We start from the raw sequence: 23,603 nt of genomic DNA on the forward strand, positions 1-23,603 counted from the left end.
TAATTAAACCCATTGCTGTCAATTTGATTCCGACTCATAGCGACTGTATAGGACAGAGTAGAACTGCCCCATAGGATTTCCAAGGAGTGGCTGATGGCTTCGAATGGCCAACCTTTTTGTTAGCAGCCACGCTCTTAATCACTTCACCATCAGGGCTCCAATCAATAATTAGTTATTTTTAATTATCAAACCCTTTAAAATATTGAGATAGAAGATTGAAAATGGGAAATTTGAGAAAAGATTGAAGAAAGTGAAGAGTTAAAAGACAGGAACAATAGTCTTTTTAACCATAACTCTGGTTATTAAAGTAGCTCTAGTTATCATCTGGAGTCCCTGAGTAGCACAAATTGTTAAGTGCTCGACTGCTAGCCAAGTGGTTGGCAACACACCCAGAGGCACCTTGGAAAACAGGCCTGGTCTGCTTCTGAAAGGTCACAGCCTGAAAATCCTATGGAGCAGTTCTGCTCTGCACACTTGGGGTCATCATGAATTGGACTCAACTCCATAGCAACTAACAACAACAAGTTATCATCTCAAAGACAGTCAGCCAGCTGAGAATCAGTCCTACCAATTAGATAAGAGGAAATTGGTTTAAATGAAGCAAGAGCATTTCATGACCCAGATGTCTGTTGAACAATGTAATGTAAATTGAGAGATTCTTCTCTGAAGTTTTGAAAAGTAGAAAATTTATTTTTATTTGAATAAACGATTTTGGTGTGATACTACACTGGTTGTTTTCTTTTTGGACTTACTGTTTATTAGTATCATACATCCTTACAGGGGAAAGAGAAGGAAGGTTACATAGCTCAAGAGCATATTCAGCGCTGAACAGAAATGAGAAGGTTTAACCTGAGTACGCTTTTGTGCTTCTCTAATTTCAAAATTAAACACATGCATGTTGCTTGTTTTAGTTTGCTCATTCCCAACACAGTCTGAAAGTTAAGCTTTATATACTTATGAGTGCCTATGTGACTATGGAGCCCTGGTGGTATAGTGGTTAAGTGACATGGCTGCTAACCAAAAGGTTGAGAGTTCAAATCCACGAGCTGCTCCTTGGAAACCCTATGGTGCAGTTCTACTCTGTCCCCTAGGGTCGCTATGGGTCAGAATTGAGTCAACGGCAATGGGTTTATATGACTATAGGATCCCTGGTGGTGCAGTGGTTAAGTGTTTGGCTGCTAACCAAGGTGTCAACAGATTGAATCCATCAGCCACTCCTTAGAAACTGTATGGGCAGTTCTACTCTGTCCTCTAGGGCCACTGTACATTGGAATGGACTCAACAGCAAGAATTTGGTTTTTGGGTTTATATAAGTATAAGGACTCCTGGTAGCACAGTGGTTAAGTGCTCAGCTGCTAACTGAAAGCTTGGCAGTTTAAACCTGCCAGCTACACTCCACTGGAGAAAGATGCGGTGATCTGCTCCTGTAAAGATTACAGCCTTGGAAACTGTATGGGACAGTTCTACTCTGTCCCGTAGGGTTGCTATGACTCAGACTCAATGCCAATGTGTTTTGGTTCTACATGACCTGAGAAAATGATTCTAAAATTACTCAATTTATTGCTGTACGTGCCCAAATTAAGATAGTGGAGATTTTTTTATTATTTTGTCTAGAAATAATAAGATAGTTTAAAGCTAAATTTTATTCTGAAAGAGAAATTACGAACCATGAGTTCTTAGAACAAATATTTTGGAGCCGGACTCACTAAGTTCTTCCCTTTATAAACTAGGCTTATTTCAAGTTACCTTAGTTCTCTGTAGCTCAGATATACATAAAAACTGATAAGATGGCAACCTCATGTCTAGGATTTATCACAGCTGCCAACATCATTATTTTAAAATAACCCAAACCCACTGCAATAAGGTGTCTGAAAGATACATTTTAAATTATACAAATTCTCTACAATAGGTAGTAGGTATAGATACAATACTTTGACATTGTTACTTTCTAGGGATGGGATTGTATTTTTCATATGCATTTTTAAAAAATCTCTATTTATAAATCTAGAGTGAGATTAAAACGACCACCAATTCCAACACTACATACACAGATTATTTGTAAATATGTAATATTGCTTCCTGGCATCTTAACTCTCTACTGTACACTCTCTTTCCTCCTACCTTCCAAACTTATTCTGGTAGGTCGTTTTCTATGGCTGGTATGAACATCTATCAGAACTTTTAAATGAATGTGAAAGGGAGGAATTATTGAGTCCTCATCAGTTCAATCATGTATACTTCCTCAGTCATCTTTTAAGACATACCTAAAACTTGCTGTTAGTTTAGTTTGAATCAATGATGCCAATATATTCACATACCTCATGATAGATGTAGCAACGTTACTTTCAGATACTTTTGTTCTCTTCTATTTCTTGCTGTTGTTTGTGTTTTATAGCATATACTCCCTAGTGCTTAAGGAGTTGAACAAAATTTAAAGATTTCAGCAAGGACAGCTGACAATTTAAATTACACCCTCTCTCTCCCCTGCTCTCATACCTCATTTGTTTATATGTATGATTGCGTATTTTATTTGTTCTTGCTCTTCTAAAAATGCTTATATAAAGTTGAATTTAACACAGAGAATTGGGATTTGTGAAACTTAAATTCTGAACACACTTTAGTCACTACAACTGTAGTAGCATGAAGTCCCTTAAGTCATTGTGTCTGATTCTCCTTCACTTAATACTGCTGTTGAGTGTCGTCAAGTCAGATTTTGACTCATAGCGACCACATGTGACAGAGTAGAGCTGCCCCGTAGGGTTTTCTAGGCTGTAATTTTTATGGGAGCAGATGGCCAGGTCTTTCTCCTGTGGAGTTGTTGGGTGGGTAGGTTTGAACCATCAATCAACCTTTCAGTTCATAGCCAAGTACTTACCCTTTATGCCACTAGGGCTCCTTGACTTAATACTTAGTAAATATATTAAACCAGTTGAACTCTGGATAATGTTATCTGGAGTAATTACCTAATGATTTAAAACATGTCAAAGAGTAGAACATGCTTCAGAAATTCTCAGAATGACTAATGAAAAGACTTTATCCATTCTATTTTATCATTCACCGGAATCAGCGAATTCTACCCTTTTCTCCATCAATAATGTTCATATATCATCTTTCATAGCTCTTCTCCCTTAGATAAAATTCTGAATGAGTCTACACACCTGTCACTGCATTTTCATACTAAATTCCATTTGAAAAACTCACGCAGGAATAAATCATATTGAATGAAACAAAGGTGAAGCCCTTTGTTGTCAGTTACTCTTCTGAATTTCTACACTGAAAAAGCAGGAATATTTGTTCTTGTCCGTACCAGGTGAAAACAAAATTATGAATGAAAAAAATTAAAGGTTTTTTTTAAATAAGATTCTGAATTGTTTATTAGAACTCTATCTGAGATTGAAATTAAATGCCATAAAAGGAAATCGCTAAATTGCTATTAAGTTTTTGCTACTAAAGAAGTGTAAGTGGCTTTGCCAGTAAATAGAATAATAAAACAGCAACTTTTACGTTCAGAGGTTTTGTGGCATATACAATCATAACTTCCTTTTCATAGGTCTTCTGATTCCGGTACAGTGGTATCCTCTGTAGGTTCAGTTGTTATCACTATAGGAATATTCTCAGATATCCAACCCTTGGGCGTCCTATTAAAGGACCTTCTGCCTGAAAGGGGATTGGTCAAGGCCATGAACCTGGGATCTGTTAGCATTAGTAGTTCAAAATCTGGAATCTTGAATTTAACCATTTTTGATGCTTTTTCAAAACCTCCAAAAGGGGTGGCGACTCTGGGAAATAAAAAGAAAAGTTAATTAATTAAAAAATTTATTTATCAGGAAATAGAAAACAATTTAATTCATGATTTTATGGTTATGTTGTTATGTTCTTAGTAGTTATTAGTTTTGCTTACGAGGCAAACATTTCTACTTAAGGATCATGCCTTTATGATAAAACAGGTATTTGTTATTAAATTAGTGTAAAGCCCCTTTGTTTGAACTCTTAATTTTGGACTATTCTGTGTACCCTGAGCTCATCACAAACATTTCTTGCCTCTGTGCCTTTGCAAACAATGTTTCTCCTGCTTAAGATATGCCCTCCCTAACTTCTCTCCACTTGTATATGTCTTGTAGCCTATAGATCCTAACTTCCACTCAACTATCCCAGCCCACATTTTCTTAGCCAAATCCATACAGCATCAGTTGTTTTATGTCAGTCATTTGCTGCTTATGATATGGTACTTTGTATTGTCAGCTTCTCTTTTTAAAAATATAGTTTTGTTTGGGTCATCTGTGAATTATGAACTCTCTGAGGGTAAAAAGTACTTCTTTTGCATCTTTGTATCTCCACTGCAAAAGCTTCAGGTCTTTTCGTTCATCTTCTGAATGAAGTCCAACCTCCTTATTTTGTCATTTAAGGCCCAACATAACTTTGTAGCTTTTTTTGATTTATGCTTCAACTTACTTATTATTTATTCAACATTAGGGATACAATCATGAGCCAAAGATAAGAAAGAAGACAACTTTACTACTGAGTTGAAGTAAGATGAGCTTATAGAAAAAGAGATGATCTGACTGATTAAAAAAAAGAAAATTCTCTCTGCTTTGTGGAGAATAGCCTAAAAGAGGGCAACAGTGAGTGCACAAAGTCCAATTTGAAGGCTCTTACGGTAATCAGGTAAAGATATGGTGTTGATTTGGACCAGGTGGTAACACTGGAGGTGTTGAGAAGTGGTTGAATATATACTGAAGACAGAGTGAACAGGACTTTGCTGATGGTGGGAAGTATGAGGTAAACAGTAGAATCAAGGATAAGTCCTAGGTTGTTTACTTGAGCAACTTGGTGTACAAAGATGCCATTTACTGAAATGAGGTAGATTGGAGAAGGACCTGGTTTGGGGGCTGGAAATCAGGAGTTTGATTCTGACATGTTAATTTTTGTATGCTTGTTAGACATCTCATGGGAAATGTCCAATGGACTGGCTGAAATTCAGGGAAAGAGTTAGGCTTGGTAATATAATTGGCATTGTCAACAAGTAGATGACACTTAAAACTTTGGAACTACATATAATCACAGCCCAGAATGAGTGTAAATAAAGAAGGTAGCACTCCAGCATTTGTTGTTGTTGTTAGGTGCCATCAAGTTGGTTCCAACTTATAGTGACCCTATGTACAACAGAACAAAACACTGCCCGGTCCTGCACCATCCTCACAATCATTGCTGTGTTTGAGTCCATTGTTGCAGCCACTGTGTCAATCCATCTCATTGAGGGTCTTCCTCTTTTTTGCTGACTCTCTGCTCTACCAAGCATGATATCCTTCTCCAGATACTGGTCCCTCCTAATAACATATCCAAAGTACATGGTGCTAAGGAGCATTCTAGCTGTATTTCTTCCAAGACAGATTTGTTCATTCTTCTGTCAGTCTGTGGGATATTCAATATTCTTCACCAACACGTAATTCAAAAGCATCAATTCTTCTCTGATCTTCCTTATTCATTGTCCAGCTTTCTCATGCATTTGAAGTGATTGAGAATACCATGACTTGGGTCAGGCACACTTTAGTCCTCCTCAAAGTGATATCTTTGCTTTTCAACATTTTAAAGAAGTCTTTTGCAGCCGATTGGCCCAGTGCAATACTGTCATTTGATTTCTTGACTGTTGCTTCTATGGGTGTCGATTGTGGATCCAAGTAAAATGAAACCCTTGACAACTTCAATATTTCCTCTGTTTATCATACTGATGCTTATTGTCCAGTTGTGACGATTTTTGTTTTCTTTATGTTGGGGTGTAATCCATCCTGAAGATTGTATTCTACGATCGTCATCAGTAAGTGCTTCAAGTCCTCTTCGCTTTCAGCAAACAAGGTTGTGTCATCTGCATATCACAGGTTGTTAATGAATCTTCCTCCAAGCCTGATATCACATTCTTCTTCATATAGTCCAGCTTCTCGGATCATTTCCTCAGCATACAGATTGACTAAGTAAGATGAAAGGATATAGCCCTGATGCACACCTTTTCTGATTTTAAACCGCATAATATCCTTTTGTTCTGTTTGAACGACTGCCTCTTGGTCCATGTACAGGTTCCTCATGAGCACAATTAAGTATTCTGGAATTCACATTCTTCACAATGTTATCCATAATTTGTTATGATCCACGCAGTTGTATGATCCACATACAAACTCCAGCATTTAGGGTTTGGAAAAAGGGGAGAAGCCAGCAATGAAGACTAAAAAGATAAAAATCTGGAGAACTTGATGATCTAAAAGTCAAGTTACAAAAGTATTTCTTGGAAGAGGGAATGGTCAACCATTATCATATAGTATTGAGATGTTGAGTAAATTGGTAACTGAGAACTCACCATTACAGTGGAGTGGTGGCATACAGTCTTGACCAAAATGAACTCAAGAGAGGATGGGACATTAGGTAATAGAAACAATTAATATAGACAAGTCTTTCGTGAACATTTTTACTATGAAGAAAAAGCATAGAAATTGAAGATAATCAGATGGGGCCTGAGTAAAAGAAAGGATTTTTATTTAGGATAAGAGACTTTTTAATATGTCTATATGCTGAAGTGAAGTGGACTTGAAGCACTTACTGATGAAGAATAAAGACTACAGCCTTCAGCATGGATTATACCTCAACACAAAGAAAACAAAAATCCTCACAACTGGACCAATAAGCAAAATCATAAAAAACGGAGAAAATATTGAAGTTGTTTAGGATATCATTTTACTTGGATCCACAATCAACACTCATGGAAGCAGCAGTTAAGAAATCAAATGACATACTGCATTGAGCAAATCTGCTGCAAAAGACCTCTGAAAAGTGTTAAAAAGCAAAGATGTCACTTTGAGGACTAAGGTGCGCTTCACCCAAGCCAAGGTATTTTCAGTCACCTCATATGCATGAGAAAACTGGACAGTGAATAAGGAAGACCAGAGAAGAATTGATCTGTTTGAATTATGGTGTTGGCAAAGAATATTGAATATACCGTGTACTGCTGGAAGAAAGAACAAATCTGTCTGGGAAGAAATATAGCCAGAATGCTCCTGAGAAGCAGAGATGACAAGAGTTCACTTCATATACTTTGGACACGTTACCTGGAGGGACCAGTCCCTGGAGAAGGACATCATACTTTGTAGAGGGTCAGCGAAAAAGAGGAAGACCCTTAATGAGGTGGATATGCACAGTGGCTGCAACAATGGGCTCAAACATAGCAACGATTATGAGGATGGTGAAGGACTGGGCAGTGTTTCGTTCTTTTGTTCATAGGGTTGCTATGAGTCACAACTAAGGTGATGGCACCTAACAATATGCTGATAGGAATAATCCATTAACGAGAGAGAAAAAACAAATAATGTAGGCAAGAAAAGAGACAACTAGATTGGGTGAGAGAAGATAAGGATCAGTAAACAATTGGAGGAACTGACCTTAGGAATAGGACGGGCAATTTACTAGCTGTTAAAACAGAAAAGACAAAGAATATGGGTTCAGATATACAACAGTTGGTAGATTCATTGGTGGAAAGATGAAATAGGTCTCTTCCAGTTGCTTCCAGTTTCTCAGAAATGTAGCAAGGGTGGTCATCAGTTGAGAGTGAGGACTGGAGTAGGGTACTGGAAATTTGGGGAGAGAGGAGAAGGTGTGAAATTGTCTTCTACGGGATTGGAAGAAGGAATTGGCTAGAAAATGTGTTGGATTGCCTGGCAGTGCTGAAATTAAGGTGAGACAAAATTGTGTGCTTTTCTTTAGCGACATTCAGATGCTCAGGTGCAGGTACAGAGTAGATGGATAGATTTGACCAGACTTGGAGCTTTATCACTTGAGTACCACAGTTAAAGAGAGGAGCAAGAGACACGAGGATGTGTACAATGGAGTAATAATAGTGATGGACTGTGGAGTCTGGGAAGGAGCCCTGGTGCCATAGTGGTTAAGCACTCAGCTGCTAACTGAAAGGTCGGTGGTTCAAATCCACCAGCAGCTCTACAAGAAAGATGTGACAGTCTGCTTCCACAAAGATTACAGCCTTGGAAACCCTATGGGGCAGTTCTACTCTGTCTTCTAGGGTTACTATGAGTTGGAATCGACTCAATGGTAATGGGTTTGGGTTGGTTAGTGAGTGGAACTAAAGAATTATTAAACTGTATTTTTTTAATATAATAATGAAAAGTAGAGATGCAAGGGGATAAAGAGTAGATCTTGGAGGTGGAACAGGTATTGATAATGACAAACTTTAAGGAAAGCCAACAGTGACTGAGGAGTGGTTGAAAAGGTGATTCTTAAAAATGATATAGTTAAGGACTTACTTGAAAGGGCAAAGAGTTCAGTGGATCATTTAAATGCATGTTGGAGTCACCAAAATGTGATTATAGGAATATTGCTGGAGAGGAGTGTTCTTTTGCAGTATACTCCAGAAGAGTATTCTCAAGTGAGGCAGATATTAAAATCTTCAATGCCTGAGAATGACCACGGAGTGAATAGATTACCCCAACAATGGGCGTAGCAGATGGAACCGTGTCATATTAATATAGAATCTCATGTTTCCTTGGCCCATGATTTTATTTTCAGTAGTTTGCTCCTCTCTGAATAGCAGTACATTTCATTTTCTATTGAATCTTTTCTCAGGATGACTGACCTTATTGTGTTCCCACCTAATTGCTATGCAAGATATGGGTGATAACAGGTCACTGACTGGCTCAGTAACCTCAATCTGATATATCTTAGCAATCAAATTAGCACAGGTTTTCCCATCCAGGGCCTAAAACCATTATTCTGGAGGTAAGAGAGATAAATTTGGAAAAGAACTTGTTAGATCATCGTTCAGGTACTTTATGATTACTTAATTTCATTAGACATAGTAATGATGAAAGCTAATATATGTTGAGCACTACTATGAGTTGGACTCAACTTGATGGCAATGGATTTATGTGGCTGCAATGTGACGGCTCACTTTTATATGGCCTTTCTAGCAGTGGTCTTGTAACTCCAAGCAAATGATTGGGTGGTACTATGTAAATGAGGTGCTTGTTGTCCACTAAGGGGATTGGACAGTTTGCTAATAATGCAAATAAGGTACATGGTACCCTTGTGGGGGTGGGAGCATGCAAATAAGCTACATGAAACCCTAATGAGGGGATTGGTTAGCTTTGCCATCTGCTAGGCTTAAAAGACAGCCAGTCCCAGAGCAGAGGGTGGATGTCACTACCACCAAGAAAGAAGAGCCTGTAGTGGAGTGTGTCCTTTGGATCTGGGGTCCATATGCTGAGAACCTCCTAGACCCGGGAGACAGAGAGCTGTAACACAGGTGGTAGCACAAGGTGGCAAGAAGATGTGGCCAGCATGGCAGAGAACCAGTAGCAGCAGAACCAGGAGACTGGCAGGAGGTGGCACGGTGGGCTTCATAGCCCATGGAGAGAGAAAACTGAGCATTTTCAGGCAGGAGGATGCTGGCAGAGTGGGGTGCCTCTGGGTACTTTTCAGCAGAGCTAGGCTCGCAGACCCATGGAGCTAAGAACTGAGGCCTTCAAGCAGGAGGCTTGCTGGCAGTGTGGGGTGCCCCTGGGCACCTGTCAGTGGAGCTAGGCTTGCTGACCCATGGAGCTAGACAGCTGTACACCTTTGAGTAGGATGCTTACTGGCGGAATGCGGTGCCTTTGGGCACTTGTCGGTGGAGATAAAGAGCTTTGTAATACTTTCCCAGGCAGGGTAGAGGCCAGCCCAACCTAAGAGGCCTGAGGGGCTGAGCAGCTAAGGGTCAGGGAGAGGACTGCCTGTGGGCACAGCTGAGTAGTTGTCCTAACTGAAGAACTGCATCCTGAGTTGTTTCTGATCCTGAATTGTAACCTGTTACTTCCCTAAATAAACCCCACAATCATGAGTATTATCTGTGAATTCTTTGTGGCCATTACAATGAACTACTGAACCCAGAAGAGAAGTAGAGAGTGCTGTGGGAGGGATGGCTGAAGTCAGAATTGGTAAAAAGGCTGGAGAGAGGAGGTATGTCTGCTGTCCACTTCATATGAATCAGTTTTGGGCTGTTGATGGTGATTCTCCCCTCATGAAGTTAGAGGAGGTCAGATGCCCCCACCACACCATTTTTACAGTGCCAGACACTGTTTTAAGTGCTTCTCAGACTCTGTTGGTATATGAATCATCTGGAGTTCTTGTTAAAATGCAGATGCTCATACAGTCAGTCCAGAGTAGGGCCTGCGAATTTGCATTTCTAACACGCTCCCAGGTGACGCTTGTGCTGTTGGTTTGTGGACTACACCTTGAGTACCAAAGCTTTACATGATTGTCTCACTAAGTCCTCACAAAATCCTACTAGATGGTTCTATTTATATTCCCATTTAACAGATGAAACTGAGGCAAAGGTAAGTTTAATGGCTTGCTCAAAGTTGTTTACCTATCAAATTGTGGAAACAGGATTTGATGAGGCAGCCAGATTCACCTGAGGCCTGCTTCACTAGTCACTATCCTATACTGCACCTCCCTAGAGAATTATTAAGGGATATTCATCCTTCTCAAATCACTTTCTAAGTACAACAGTGTGTTTAGGAATCTCAATCCACTTGAGCTGGCTGAATAATATCAAGCCAGGTTGCGGCCACATTCATGACAAAACTAGCTGATTGAATGTCCTACCTTTTATCATCTGATTTAGCACGTTGAAGTGTCTTTATGACTCAAATGTGATTCAGTACATAATTAACAGTTCTTATTCTTGAGTATCCACAATGGAAAATATTTTATCATTTCAGAAACTTGCCATCGTATACCAATAGTTTTTGTTCATTTGTTGAATCATACAAAAAATTATTGATTGCTTGGTAAGTCTAGGCATTCTACTGTGTGCTAGGGTCTCAAAGACTAAAAGACTGTAAACTCAACAACAAAGAGACAACCCTATTTAAAAAAATGAGCAAAGGACTTGAATAGGTATTTCTCCAAAGAAGAGATACAAGTAACCACTAAGCACATAAAAAGATGCTGAACATCATTAGTCACTAGGGAAATGTAGATCAAAACTGCAATGAGATACTACTTAATACCCACTAGGATGGATATTGTAATAAAAAAACAAAAATAACAAGTGCTAGCAAGGATGTGGAGAAATTGAAACCCCCATCCATTGCTGGTGGAAATGTAAAGTTGCAGCTGCTGTGGCAAATAGTTTGGGGGTTCCTCAAAAAGTTAAACAAAGAGTTAGCATATTACACAGCAATTCCACTCCTAGGTATATACACAAAAGAGTTGAAAGCAGGTACTCAAACATACTTGTACATCAACGTTTGTTGCAGCATTACTCACAATAATGAAAAGGTAGAAACAGCCCAAGTGCACATCAATAAAGGAATGGGTAAACAAATTGTAGTACATACATACAATGGAATACTATTCAGCCATAAAGAGAAATGAAGTCCTGATACATGCCACCACATGGATGAACCTTGAAAACATTATGCCGAGTGAAATAAGTCAGACATGAAAGGACAAATACTGTATGATCCTATTTACATGAAATATCTGGCATAGGCAAATGCACAGAGACAAAAGGTAATTAGTGGTTGCCAAGGGTCAGGGAGAAGGAGGAATGGGGAGTTATTGCTTAATAAGTAATGGGTTTCTGTTTGAGATGATGAAAAGTTTTTGGAAATAGATAGTGGTGATGGTTATACAACCATTGTGAATGTAATTAGTATCCCTGAATTGTACAGTTAAAAATGGTTAAAATGGCATATTTTGTGTTATATATCACCACACGTCTGCCAGTTTGTCATGTTGCGGTGATAAGCATGTTGCTGTGATTCTGGAAGCTATGCCACCAGTATTCCAAATACCAGCAGGGTTGCCTATGGTGGATAGGTTTCAGCAGAGCTTCCAGACTAAGACGGACTAGAAAGAAGGATCTGGTGGTCTACTTCTGAAAAAGTGACCAGTGTAAAACTTCTGAATAGCAGCAGAACATTGTATGATATAGTGCCAGAAGATGAGCCCCTCAGGTTGGAAGGCACACAAAATATGACTGGGAAAGAGCTGCTTCCTCAAAGTAGAATCAACCTTAATGGTGTAGACGGAGTAAAGCTTTTGGACCTTCATTTGCTGATGTAGCACAACTCAAAATGAGAAGAAACAGCTGCAAACATCCATTAATAATTGGAACTTGGAATGTACGAAGTGTGAATCTAGAAAAATTGGATGTCATCAAAAATGAAATGGGATGCATAAAGATCGACATCCTAGGCATTAATAAGTTGAAATAGACTGGTATTGACCATTTTGAATCAGACAATCATATGGTCTACTATGCCAGGAATGACAAATAGGAGAGGAATGGCATTGCAGTCATTGTCAAAAAGAACATTTCAAGATCTATGCTGGAGTACAACACTGTCAGTGATAGGATTATATCTTTAAGCCTACAAGGAAGACCATTTAATATGACTATTATTAAAATTTATGCACCAACCACTAATGCCAAAGATGAGGCAATTGAATACTTTTACCAACTTCTGCAGTCTGAAATTGATCAAAAGTGCAATCAAGATGCATTGATAATTATTGGTGATTGGAATGCAGAAGTTGGAAATAAAGAGGAAGGATTAGTAGTTGGAAAATATAGCCTTGGTGATAGAAATGACGCACAGATCACATGATAGAATTTTGCAAGACCAACATCTTACTCATTGCAAATACCTTTTTTCAACGACATAAACGGCGACTATACACGTGGACCTCACCAGATGAAAAACACAGGAATCAAATTGACTACTTCTGTGGAAAGAGATGATAGAAAAGCTCAATATCATCAGTCACAACAAGGCCAGGGGCCGACTGCAAAACAGGCCATCAATTGCTTGCATGCAAGTTCAAGTTGAAGCTGAAGAAAATTAAAACAAGTCCACAAAAGCCAAAGTAGGACCTTGAGTATATCCCGCCTGAATTTAGAAATCATCTCAAGAATAGATTTGATGCATTGAACACTAATGAATGAAGACCAGGTGCATTGTGGGATGACATCAAGAACATCATACATGAAGAAAACAAAAGGTCATTAAAAAGACAGGAAAGAAAGAAAAAACCAAAACGGGTGTTAGAAGAGACTCTGAAACTTTGTCTTGAATGTAGAGTAGCTAAAGCAAATGGAAGAAGTGATGAAATAAAAAAGCTGAACAGAAGATTTCAAATGGCAGCTCAAGATGACAAAGCAAAGTATTACAATGAAATGTGCAAAGACCTGGAGTTAGAAAACCAAAAGGGAAGGACACGTTCGGCGTTTCTCAAGCTGAAAGAATTGAAGAAAAAATTCAAGCCTCGAGTTGCAGTATTGAAGGATTCTATGGGAAAAATATTAAGAAGATGGAAGAAATACAGTCACTGTAACAAAAAGAATTGGTTGACGCTCATCCATTTCAAGAGGTAGCAAATGATGAAAAACTGATGGTGTTGAAGAAAGAAGTCCAAGTTGCACCGAAGGCATTGAAGAAAAACAAGGCTCCAGAAATTGAGGAAAAATCAGTTGAGATGCTTCCACAAATGGACGCAGTGCTGGAGGTACTCACCCATTTATGACAAAAAATTTGGAAGACAGCTACCTGTACAACAGACTGAAAAAGATTCATATTTGTGCCAATTCCAAAGAAAGGTGACCCAATAGAGTGCAGAAAATTATCATGCAAGTAAAATTTTGCTGAAGGGGTTGCAGCGATACATTGACAGGGGACTGTCAGAAATTCAAGCCAGATTCAGAAGAGGATGTGGAATGAGAGAGTATTATTGCTGGTGTCGGATGGATCTTTTGAAAGCACAGAATACCAGAAAGATTTTTACCTGTGTTTTATTGACTATGCGAAGGCATTTGACTGTTTAGATCATAATTAATTATGTATGACATTGTGAAGAATGGGAATTCCAGAATACTTAATTGTGCTCATGAGGAACCTGTACATAGACCAAGAGGCAATTGTTTGAATAGAATGATGGGGTACTGCGTGGTTTAAAATCAGGAAACGTGTGTGTCAGGGTTGCATCCTTTCACTGTACTTATTCAGTCTGTATGCTGAGAAACTGGACTATATCAAGAAGAGTGCAGCATCAGGATTACTGGAGACTCATTAACGACCTACGATATGCAGATGACACAACCTTGTTTGCTGAAAGCGACGACGGCTTGAAGCACTTACTGATGAAGATCAAAGACTACAGCCTTCAGTATAGATTACACCTCAACATAAAAAAAAAAAAAAAAAAGGAAAACAAAAATCTTCACAAAGCTGGACCTATATGCAACATCATGATAAATGGAGAAAATATTGAAGTTGTCAAGGATTTCATTTTACTTGGATCCATAGTCAATGCCCATGGAAGCAGCACTCAACAAATCAAATGACGTATTGCATTGGGCAAATATGCTGAAAAAGGTACTCTTTAAAGTGTTGAAAAGCAAAGGTGTCACTTTGAGGACTATAGTGCGTCTGACCCAAGCCGTGATATTTTCAATTGCCTCACGTGCATGCAAAAGCTGGATAGTGAATATGGAAACCAAGGAAGAATCGATGTCTTTGAATTATGGTGTTGGCAAAGAATATTGAATACTCTGGACTGCAAGAAGAACAAACAAGTCTGTCTTGGAAGAAGTACAGCCAAAGTGCTCCTTGAAGTGAAGTTGGAGAGACTGTCTCACGTACTTTGGACATGTTATCAGGAGGGACCAGTCCTTGGAGAAGGACACCATGCTTGGTAAAGTAGAGGGTCAGTGAAAAAGAGGAAGACCCTCAACAAGATGGATTGAACAGTGACTGCAACAATGTGCTGAAATAAAGCAATGATTGTGAGGATGGCGCAGGATGGAGCTTTGTTTTGTTTTGTTATACATAGGGTCGCTGCGAGTCAGAACCGACTCAACAGCATCTAACAACAACCTGTGATATATATTTAACCATAGCAAAAAAAAAAAAAGACAGTAGTAGATCTTAACCTCAATGAACTCACAGAGAGGTGAAGAAATAAACTTGAGCGGAAAAAAAATGTCATGGAATAAGGTAGTTACTCTAAGGGAAGTACGTCTTGAGTGTAGAGGAGCTTAAAGCTTCTTAAAGTTAGAGCCTGTGATCAAGACCAGCTACATAATTTGGAAAGCCCAGTACAAAATGATAATACAAGCCCCTTGTTCAAAAATTACTAAGAATTTAAAGATAGTGACAGCAGAGTATTCAAACACGGGGACCTTCTAAGTGTAGTGCCCCACTCAACTGCACAGGTTGCATGTTCATTCTCGGGGTTTTAGAATGGTTATCCATTAGATTCAAGAGCCTGGAGTTCAGCATTGCTAGATTTAAGGTGAATTTGGTCAACTAATCATGTATGTATTAATTTTAAAAATGAATTTTAATCATATATATACATATATATATATTTTTCCCCCTGAATTAAACTGAAGAACATACATACCTCTGCCTCTGAAATTCAATATTTGGGTTTGGCCTTTAGTGGAGTATGTTTTCCCATTTTATCCAGTTCTGTTTTGTTTTTTCCTCCCATTTGGTGGGTCGGTTTCTTCTCTTGAAAATGAAAACATTTCCTTCCCTTCCATCACCCATCCCCTACCTCCTACTGCTGATCCAGTGAAAGGTTGCTGTTTGGCAAGAGTTTCCTTTTCTTTTCTTTGGCACCATTGAGACTGTATCCTGTTTATTTGAATTTTCATCACCCTCAGCACACAAATTAAAGAGTCCATTAGTAGAGATGTTAAACATTCGAAATGAGAGACCACTTGTAAAATTTTTAAGATTTCTAAAAATAGTTTCACATTTTAGTCAAAGTTAGTGAAGCAAAAAAATTTCCACTGTAAGGTATGGAATATGCTACTGCATATGCATCTCTCTAATTCCTAACGGAAATTCTTAAAAGGTAGATTTGACTTACAATATTTTTACGCTTTGTTGTCTAGGTAGTGACTGGTAAACTTGTTTTTTTTGACTCACAATTAAGACATGCTTTTTTGTTTATTTTGATTGGTCGATAATGGGTACTACATATGTAAAAATTAATAGGTCTGAACATAAAATGCATCAATAATAATTACTGATTATTCTATAAGGTAAAGGAGTAGGTTAAATGTAGTGAAATTAAAATAATTTATTTTACTAAATAATGTATCTATAGGTAAAAAAAAAAAAAATTAACCATATAATCATAGAATTTAGTGCAACCCCTTATTTTACAGATGAGAAAATTAATATAAGGAGACCTGCCCAAAGTTACATATTCCCAAGATTGAGTATATTAGTAGCATTGCAAAAGTGAGTCTTTACCTAGCTTAAAATCCTCTGTTGCCATTTTCATTAAAAACGAAAATGTTTTTCACCCGAGGATTTTGTTCCCTGTATTTTTTTTTTTTTTTTTTATCATGATAGCAAAAACTTGGTATCACATTCCAGCAGTGTCACCCAGGGTAACTGAATTACCTGTTAAAGCTCCTGTAATCAGGCAATTCTGACCTTCCTTCGGGCTTGAAAAATTTAGGATATAAAGCCTCTAAAAGCTCTGGATCGCTGCTAATGGCCTGTTCCCAGGGAGACTGGTAGTACTTAGGGACAGCGGTGGTGTTGAATCTTTCAGGAGGAATTTCCTTCAGTGGTCCAGAATATCCTTTGGAAAAATATGACAAGAATAAGTAAACACAGGTGACTGAATGTTTTTAGGCTCCACCTAACATCTTACCATGTTTAGTTTTTCATTCTGGGGTAAACTTATGAAGACTGCATTCTTTTTATAGTCCTCAGAAAAAAATAAGCTGAAGGAGTTAGACATTTTAAAACCCCTTTAAGCTTATGGAATGCTAAAAAGAAACCACTTAATGTTTCATTTTTCCAGACTATACAGCTATTTCTTCCTTGACTATCTTAGTACATATTTCTTCATGTAAAACTAAGACTTATGTTCACCTCATTTTAAAAATTTATGTCCTTTACGTTAATTTATACGAAACTTTAGATACCACAATTAATTAGTTAATTTAAAAATATGTATTGAGTGCTTACTGTGGTCTAGGCTGTGGGGAAACAGCAATGAAGACAAAATCTTTCTCCTCTGGGAGTTGACTCTTTAGAGATGTGTGAACACCTTGCCCATCTTAAACTGCTTCCCAAAATCAAACCCGTTGCTGTGGAGTTGATTCCAACTCATAGCGACTTTATAGGACAGAGTCAAGGAGCGCCTGGTAGATTCAAACTGCCGACCATTTGGTTAGCAGCTGTAGCTCTTAATCACTATGCCACCAAGGTTTCCTTAAATTGCTGAGTGGTCTGTAAAATATTTAAGCTTCAAAAGGGCGAAGTAACTGGTTTTCTCTACCTTATTCAGCCCCTGGTCTCCTTATTCCCTGATATGTCCATCCCTTGTTTACTTTGTTCCTAACGATTTCTTACCTAGCTTTTCTGCGTCTGGCTTCACTTCTTCAATTCATCCATCACAAGAGCTAGAAATTTTCTGAAAGTACCATTTAAAAATCACACAGATTTCTGGCACAGAACTTTAAAACATTTTCACGCTTATCAAGTGAAAACTCCTCAAGCGTTTCCAAGGTGCAGCTATCTACTTCCCCTGTATACTCCTATAGCATCTAATTTCGTTGTGTCCTTGCAGGTCGCCCTTCTACCATATCAAAACCCTTTGCTATTTGATCAGTCCTACTTTTGGGTTCCCTGGTCTTCTTTTCCTTTCTCGAAAATGTTCTCAATTTTTTTTTCTGTCCAACCATGCCTATCTTCTCTTTACACTAAAAAGTGTATCTCCTCCAAAAAAACCTTTCTTGAAAATTCCACCTCTAGGCAGTTATTCGAGGTTTATTTTGTTTTCTTCTGATTGCCTCTGGTTTCTAATGGTAATCTTTTTTTGATAGTCTTCTTTTCTCTGCTCATAAATACTGTTATATAAGTCTCAGGTATGGCCCACAAATCCAAATTTTTAGCAAAACTCATTCAAATTTTATACAGGTAGTCTGCAAACTGGACAATGCTCTTGAATTCCTTCTGCCCTCTCCTATTACTACTGCTCTGGTTCAGGCCAGTCCAGCTCTTCCTGGCTTTCACACTGGCCTCATATGAATGTCCTTTAACTATCAACCCCCCTCCCAGGCACCCTCCACACTGCTGCCTAGATGATCTTTCTCAAGGCCAACTTAACTATGCCACTTACTGCCCCAGTTCACGTTGCTATCATAGCTCCCCAAGATGAAGCCTCAATACTCAGCACAACACATAGGGCCCTACCCACCTTGTCCAGCCTCATCCGCTGCCATTCTTCTCTCACATTTTATGCTCCAGGAGTATGAATCTACTTGTAGCTGTCTTCATGTTTTGTGTCCTCTTATGCCTCCCTACTTGGTCCATGTTGTTTGTTCCCCGAATCTGGAAAGCTCTCCCTAATTCTAGTCATCTTTGAATTCCTATTTTAAGTCTTAGTTTGAGGTCACCACTTCTATGTGGCCATTCCTGTCTTCCCCAGGAAATCAAAGTTCCTTCCCTGTGTCTCCCTTTTGTACTTTATAAGCAGCCCCTGGATTATGAGTGAGTTCTTTTCCTAAATCTGTCTTTAAGTCACATTTGTACAGAAGTTGGAACAGTTAGATGCAATTCGTATCTAACATCAGTTAGCCAAATGTTTGTCTTAGCATACAGCATATAGTGTACCTTTCTGTGCCTAAAAAAGTTAAAGAAGTACTTCCAGATACACTAAAACATCTTTAACATAATAATAATGGTTTGTTTTTTTAATGTAATTTTTATTGTGTTTCAGTGAAAGTTTACAAATCCAGTCAGTTTCTCACAGAAAAACCCATAAACCCCTTGCTACACACTCCCAATTACTCTCCCCATAATGAGACAGCCCGCTCTCTCCTTCCACTCTCTCTTTTCGTGTCCATTTCGCCAGCTTCTAACTCTCTCCACTCCCCTCAAGGCAGGAGATGCCAACATAGTCTCAAGTGTCCACCTGATCCAAGAAGCTCACTCCTCACCAACATCCCTCTCCAACCCATTGTCCAGTCCAATCCGTGTCTGAAGAGTTGGCTTCGGGAATGATTCCTGTCCTGGGCCAACAGAAGGTCTGGGGGCCATGACCACCGGGAATAATAATGTTTTAATGCATGTTTCAAAGTAGCGCCCGTTTGTTATTACGAATCATTGTATGTACCTCAAATTTTTAATATGATAGACTTTATGGGGGTTGGTTCATATCTCTGGGTTGTATGTGAGTCAGATGTTTGTAACCTGGGGACTGCCTGTATATATAACTCCATTATCGTAATTGCCACATTTTATGTCCTATTCTTTTCTTAGAGTTGATCTGAGGTGTGCGACATAGAAACTGGAAATTTTTAATTTTATAATCTATATTTTTTAATACAGATTAAACCCTGGTGGCCTAGTGGTTAAGAGCTACAGCTGCTAACCAAAAGGTCGGCAGTTCGAATCCACCAGGCACTCCTTAGAAACCCTATAGGGCAGTTCTACCATGTACTATAGGGTCGCTGAGTCAGAATTGACTTGACAGCAATGGATTTTTTTATGGGATATTTTTTAATACCTGGAAATCCCTAACACAATTATTTTTATTTTTGTGTATTTTCTCCCAGTTTTTCTTCACTCACAAATATAATCTTTACATAACTCTAATTCGAGTATACATGCAACTTCGTATTTTATTTTTCTCCAATTTTTTTCTGAAATAAACTACATGTTCATAATCATTTTAAGGGCTTCTTAATAACCTATTGAATTGAAGGACTGTATTTACGTAATCTTTTCCCATTTTGAACATTCAAGATTTTCCAATTTCATTATTATAGGTAGCCTTACTAGTAAGTTTTTCATATACTTACTTTTTTTGATTTGCTGAGTTATCTATTTATTAATTAATAAATAAATATGTATTTATCATATAAATTATCTAACTCTCAGAAGTACTACAATTAGCAACACTATATGTCAACATTTCTTGTTTGAATTTTAAATATATATTTTAATATAACTGATTTCAGTTCAAAGGAACTTCATTCCTATAGTATTATGGCATCATAATACTGAGAAAAGCTGGCTTTTGGAAACATATTTGGTTTATTAATAAAAACTTAATTTGGCTAAATTAGAATAAGCTATAGTTTGCTTGTACTTCCAGCAATCAAGAAAAAAGGAAGGCCTCATTACTTTTGCTTCATGGCAAACTACTCGATAACCCCCAAACTTGGTTGAGGACTTTTATATAAAATGCAATGATAGATACACTGTTAATCCCAAATGCTAACTCTCCCTTTTCTTAGTACTATATTACATAGACATGTGGTAATATTTGAGAATTTGATATTTATCTTTAAATATCTGTATGATTTTATTCTTTAAAATTTCTCTCTCTATATAGATATGAATAGATATGTACAAATATATTTTTGACAGTAAATAAAATGCAGTATGATATTAAATTATATATACACAGAGAAAGTGAGACTATGAATATAATTTGAACATTTGTCTTATCTCCTGTCTTAGAGTCTGAATTCCTTGAGGGTAGAGATGAATTTTTCTATTCCTTTTGGAATTCTATTGTATATTATCATGATCATATAAAAGAATCCTAAATGAGGAGATTACCAGGTTGTATCAACATAAACTTTTCCTTATGTCCTCTCTCCTATTAAAAAAAAAAAAAAAAAAGCCAAACCAAAAAAAGAAAAAAACAAAAAACCCACAAAATTAGATAGCAAGGGATTGCAATACAGTGGTTGGAAATAAAAGATAATATACGTATTTTATTACATGTCAAAGATGTCAGAGTGGATGGAGACAGGATTAAGTTTAACTGAACATTACATGTTAGGAACTGTGCTTATATTATCATACTTAATTCTCACAATAGTCCTGTGCAGAAAGATTCGTTTTCCATGTTTTACAGATTGAGGAAGCTGAGGCCCAAAGAGATTTACTTTCTTTCCCAACCCAGTAGTAAAAGAGCGTTGGGTGGGAAGAGCAAGAGGGTTCAATCCAGATCTGTCTGATTCTCAAGCTTGTTTCTCTCCTCATATGCTTAGCGCTGTGTATGTAGAGCCTGTTACCTATTTTTCTGCCATAATCTTTGGTCAGAAGCTACTTGGGAATTTCATTATAATTCTTCATTTTAGAATTCTGTTAATTCTAATCACGTGCATGGTCTCCTTCAATGATAACTTATTAAACCTATCAATATATTTTTCTCACTGTGTTCAATAAAAATGCCCTTATAAATCTAAGTTCAGCACTGGCTGACATTCAACTTATTTTTATATAAGACTTAATATTATACGGCTGCTTTGACTTACATGTTTTCAAAAACAATATTGCTATTTGAGAAGATTTCTAGAAGTACTTTTGCTAAATTTACTGTTTTTTATACAAACTATTATATAAAACCCAGTACCTTTGAGACGATTCCCACTCATAGCAACCTTACAGACATTGCTAATTTCGAAATAAAAGTACTACTTTAAATTTAAAAATCAACTTTATACACTACTGAGGAAATACCTGAATTTTCAAGGACATTTTCTATACCTTATTTGGAAAAGGTGTTATCTAAATAGATTAGATAATTTTTCTGAAAGGCGTTCTATTTTAAAATCTAACAACATTTCCAAATAATATATACTGACTGGACTGGATAAGGGTTTGCTTTTCTTTATTTATTTGTTGTTTTTGTTGAAAATATACACAGCAAAACATACACCAATTCATCTGTTTCTGTGTGAACCATTTAGTGACATTGATTACAGTCTTCAAGTTGTGCAACCATTCTCACTCTCCTTTTCTGAGTTGTTCTTCCCCCATTAACAAAAACTCACTGCCCCCTAAGGTTCCTGTCTAAGATTTCAAGTTGCTGTTGATAATTTGATCCCATGTAGACAGCTCTTGAAAGACCTTAATGCTCAAAGCAGACATTTTTCACTAGTTAAGCTAAACTATTGTTTTGTTTTAGAAGACTTCAGGGGATATTTTTGGTTTAAGGCTTAAAGATTAACTCGAGGCAATAGTTTCAGGGGTTCATCCAACCTTCATGGCTCTGGGAAGTCTAGAGCCCATGAAAATTTGAAATTCTGTTCTGCATTTTCTCCCTTTTGATCAGGATTCTTCTATAGAATCTTGAATCAAAATGTTCAGTAATGGTAGCCAAGCACCATCCAGTTCTTCTGGTCTCATGGCAAAGGAGGCATTAGTTCATGGAAGCAATTAGTCACACAATCCATATCCTCTCCTATTCCTGACACTCCTTCTTCCTTTGTTGCTCCGGGTGAATAGAGAACAATGGTTGTACCTTGGATGGCCGCTTGCAAACTTTTAAGACCCAAGGAATTATGCAATGAAATAGGAAGTAGAACAGAAACACTAAATAAGTTATTAGGCCAATTAATTGTGGTATCCCATGTAACCATGACCCTACACCTTCAAACCAAGAAACCAAACCCCATGAGGTTTTTGGTTGCACATAAGCAGCCCTAGTTGCTACTCTTTTGTTTTTTTAGTCATTGTGGATTTTCTTTTCTTTTAAGGAAATAAACAAACATACACTCTTAAGGAACAGCATCTTAAGTTCTCATGGGGAGCAGATACTAACTGAAGCAATCTCCACAAGTTTACTTCACAGGAGGCACCTTAAATTTGGTACCAGAAGACCAAGGTTGGATCCTTGAACAGTATGACCTCATAGACATTCATAACCTTAGTTTCTTAGTTTGTAAAATCAGGATTGTAATAACTGTATCACAGAGTTATTGTGAAAGTAAAAAAGACAATACATATCAAAACAACTCATAAAGCCCTATACAAATACAATCTCGATATGATTACAAATGACTTAATTTAAAAAATAAGAGGTGATTGCTGACAAATACAAAGAATCATTTGAGAGAATATATGGCTACTACAAATTCTGGAAACGCTGGTGGCGTAATGGTTAAGTGCTAAGGCTGCTAACCAAAGGGCTGGCAGTTCAAACCCACTGGGCGCTCCTTGGAAACTCTGTGGGGCAATTCTATTCTGTTGGACAGGGTCACTATGAGTCAGAATTGACCCGATGGCAATGGGCTTTTTTTTTTTTTTTTTAATGAATGTTTTGGAAACCCTGGTGGTATGGTGGTTAAGAGCTACAGCTGCTCACCAGAAGGTCAAATCCACCAGCAACTTGGAAACTCTATGGGGCAGTTCTACTCTGTTCCACTCAGTGTCGCTATGTGTCCTAATCGACTCAAGGGCATTGAGTTTTTTTAAATAAAAATTTTACGTGCCTCCTCTAAGTCTGAGTCTTTATATTTATCTTGAATTTATCCAAAAAAAGTTATTTAATGAGAAAAGCTGTATCGTGTAAATACAACAATAAAAGCTTCAAATGACTTGAATCATACCTTTAGGTACACAGCAATTTTATTTGTAAGTTATTAGTTACCTGGTGCAATGTTTTCTGGATTTGGGGGGCTTCGTGGATCCGGAGTGTTGGGAGGAGTCGTTGGGGCTTGCTGTAAACCACCTTCCAAGTTGCTTCCATCCAGTTTCTCATTCTGCATAGCAATCCTGTGCTGTATATTT

General features: G+C 37.7%; 1 protein-coding gene across 4 annotated transcripts in view; it reads right to left on the reverse strand.

Moving 5' to 3' along the window:
• Positions 1 to 3,311: 3,311 nt before the first annotated feature.
• Positions 3,312 to 23,603, reverse strand: part of MYOZ2 (myozenin 2) — a 56,914-nt gene continuing 36,622 nt past the window's right edge. For 2 of the 4 annotated variants that reach the window (XM_049885438.1, XM_049885441.1), the window contains 3 exons: positions 23,464 to 23,593; positions 16,461 to 16,644; positions 3,312 to 3,779 (listed from right to left, as the gene is read on the reverse strand). In XM_049885438.1, coding sequence (XP_049741395.1) covers positions 3,545 to 3,779; positions 16,461 to 16,644; positions 23,464 to 23,593 — 549 coding nt within the window. In that variant the 3' untranslated portion in view covers positions 3,312 to 3,544. Of the gene's footprint in view, positions 3,780 to 15,007; positions 15,705 to 16,460; positions 16,645 to 23,463; positions 23,594 to 23,603 lie in introns of those variants that run through there. The other 2 variants (XM_049885440.1, XM_049885439.1) reach the window with 2 other exon arrangements.

This window comes from Elephas maximus, chromosome 5, assembly GCF_024166365.1.
Source record: "Elephas maximus indicus isolate mEleMax1 chromosome 5, mEleMax1 primary haplotype, whole genome shotgun sequence".
Taxonomy (NCBI): Eukaryota; Metazoa; Chordata; class Mammalia; order Proboscidea; family Elephantidae; genus Elephas; species Elephas maximus.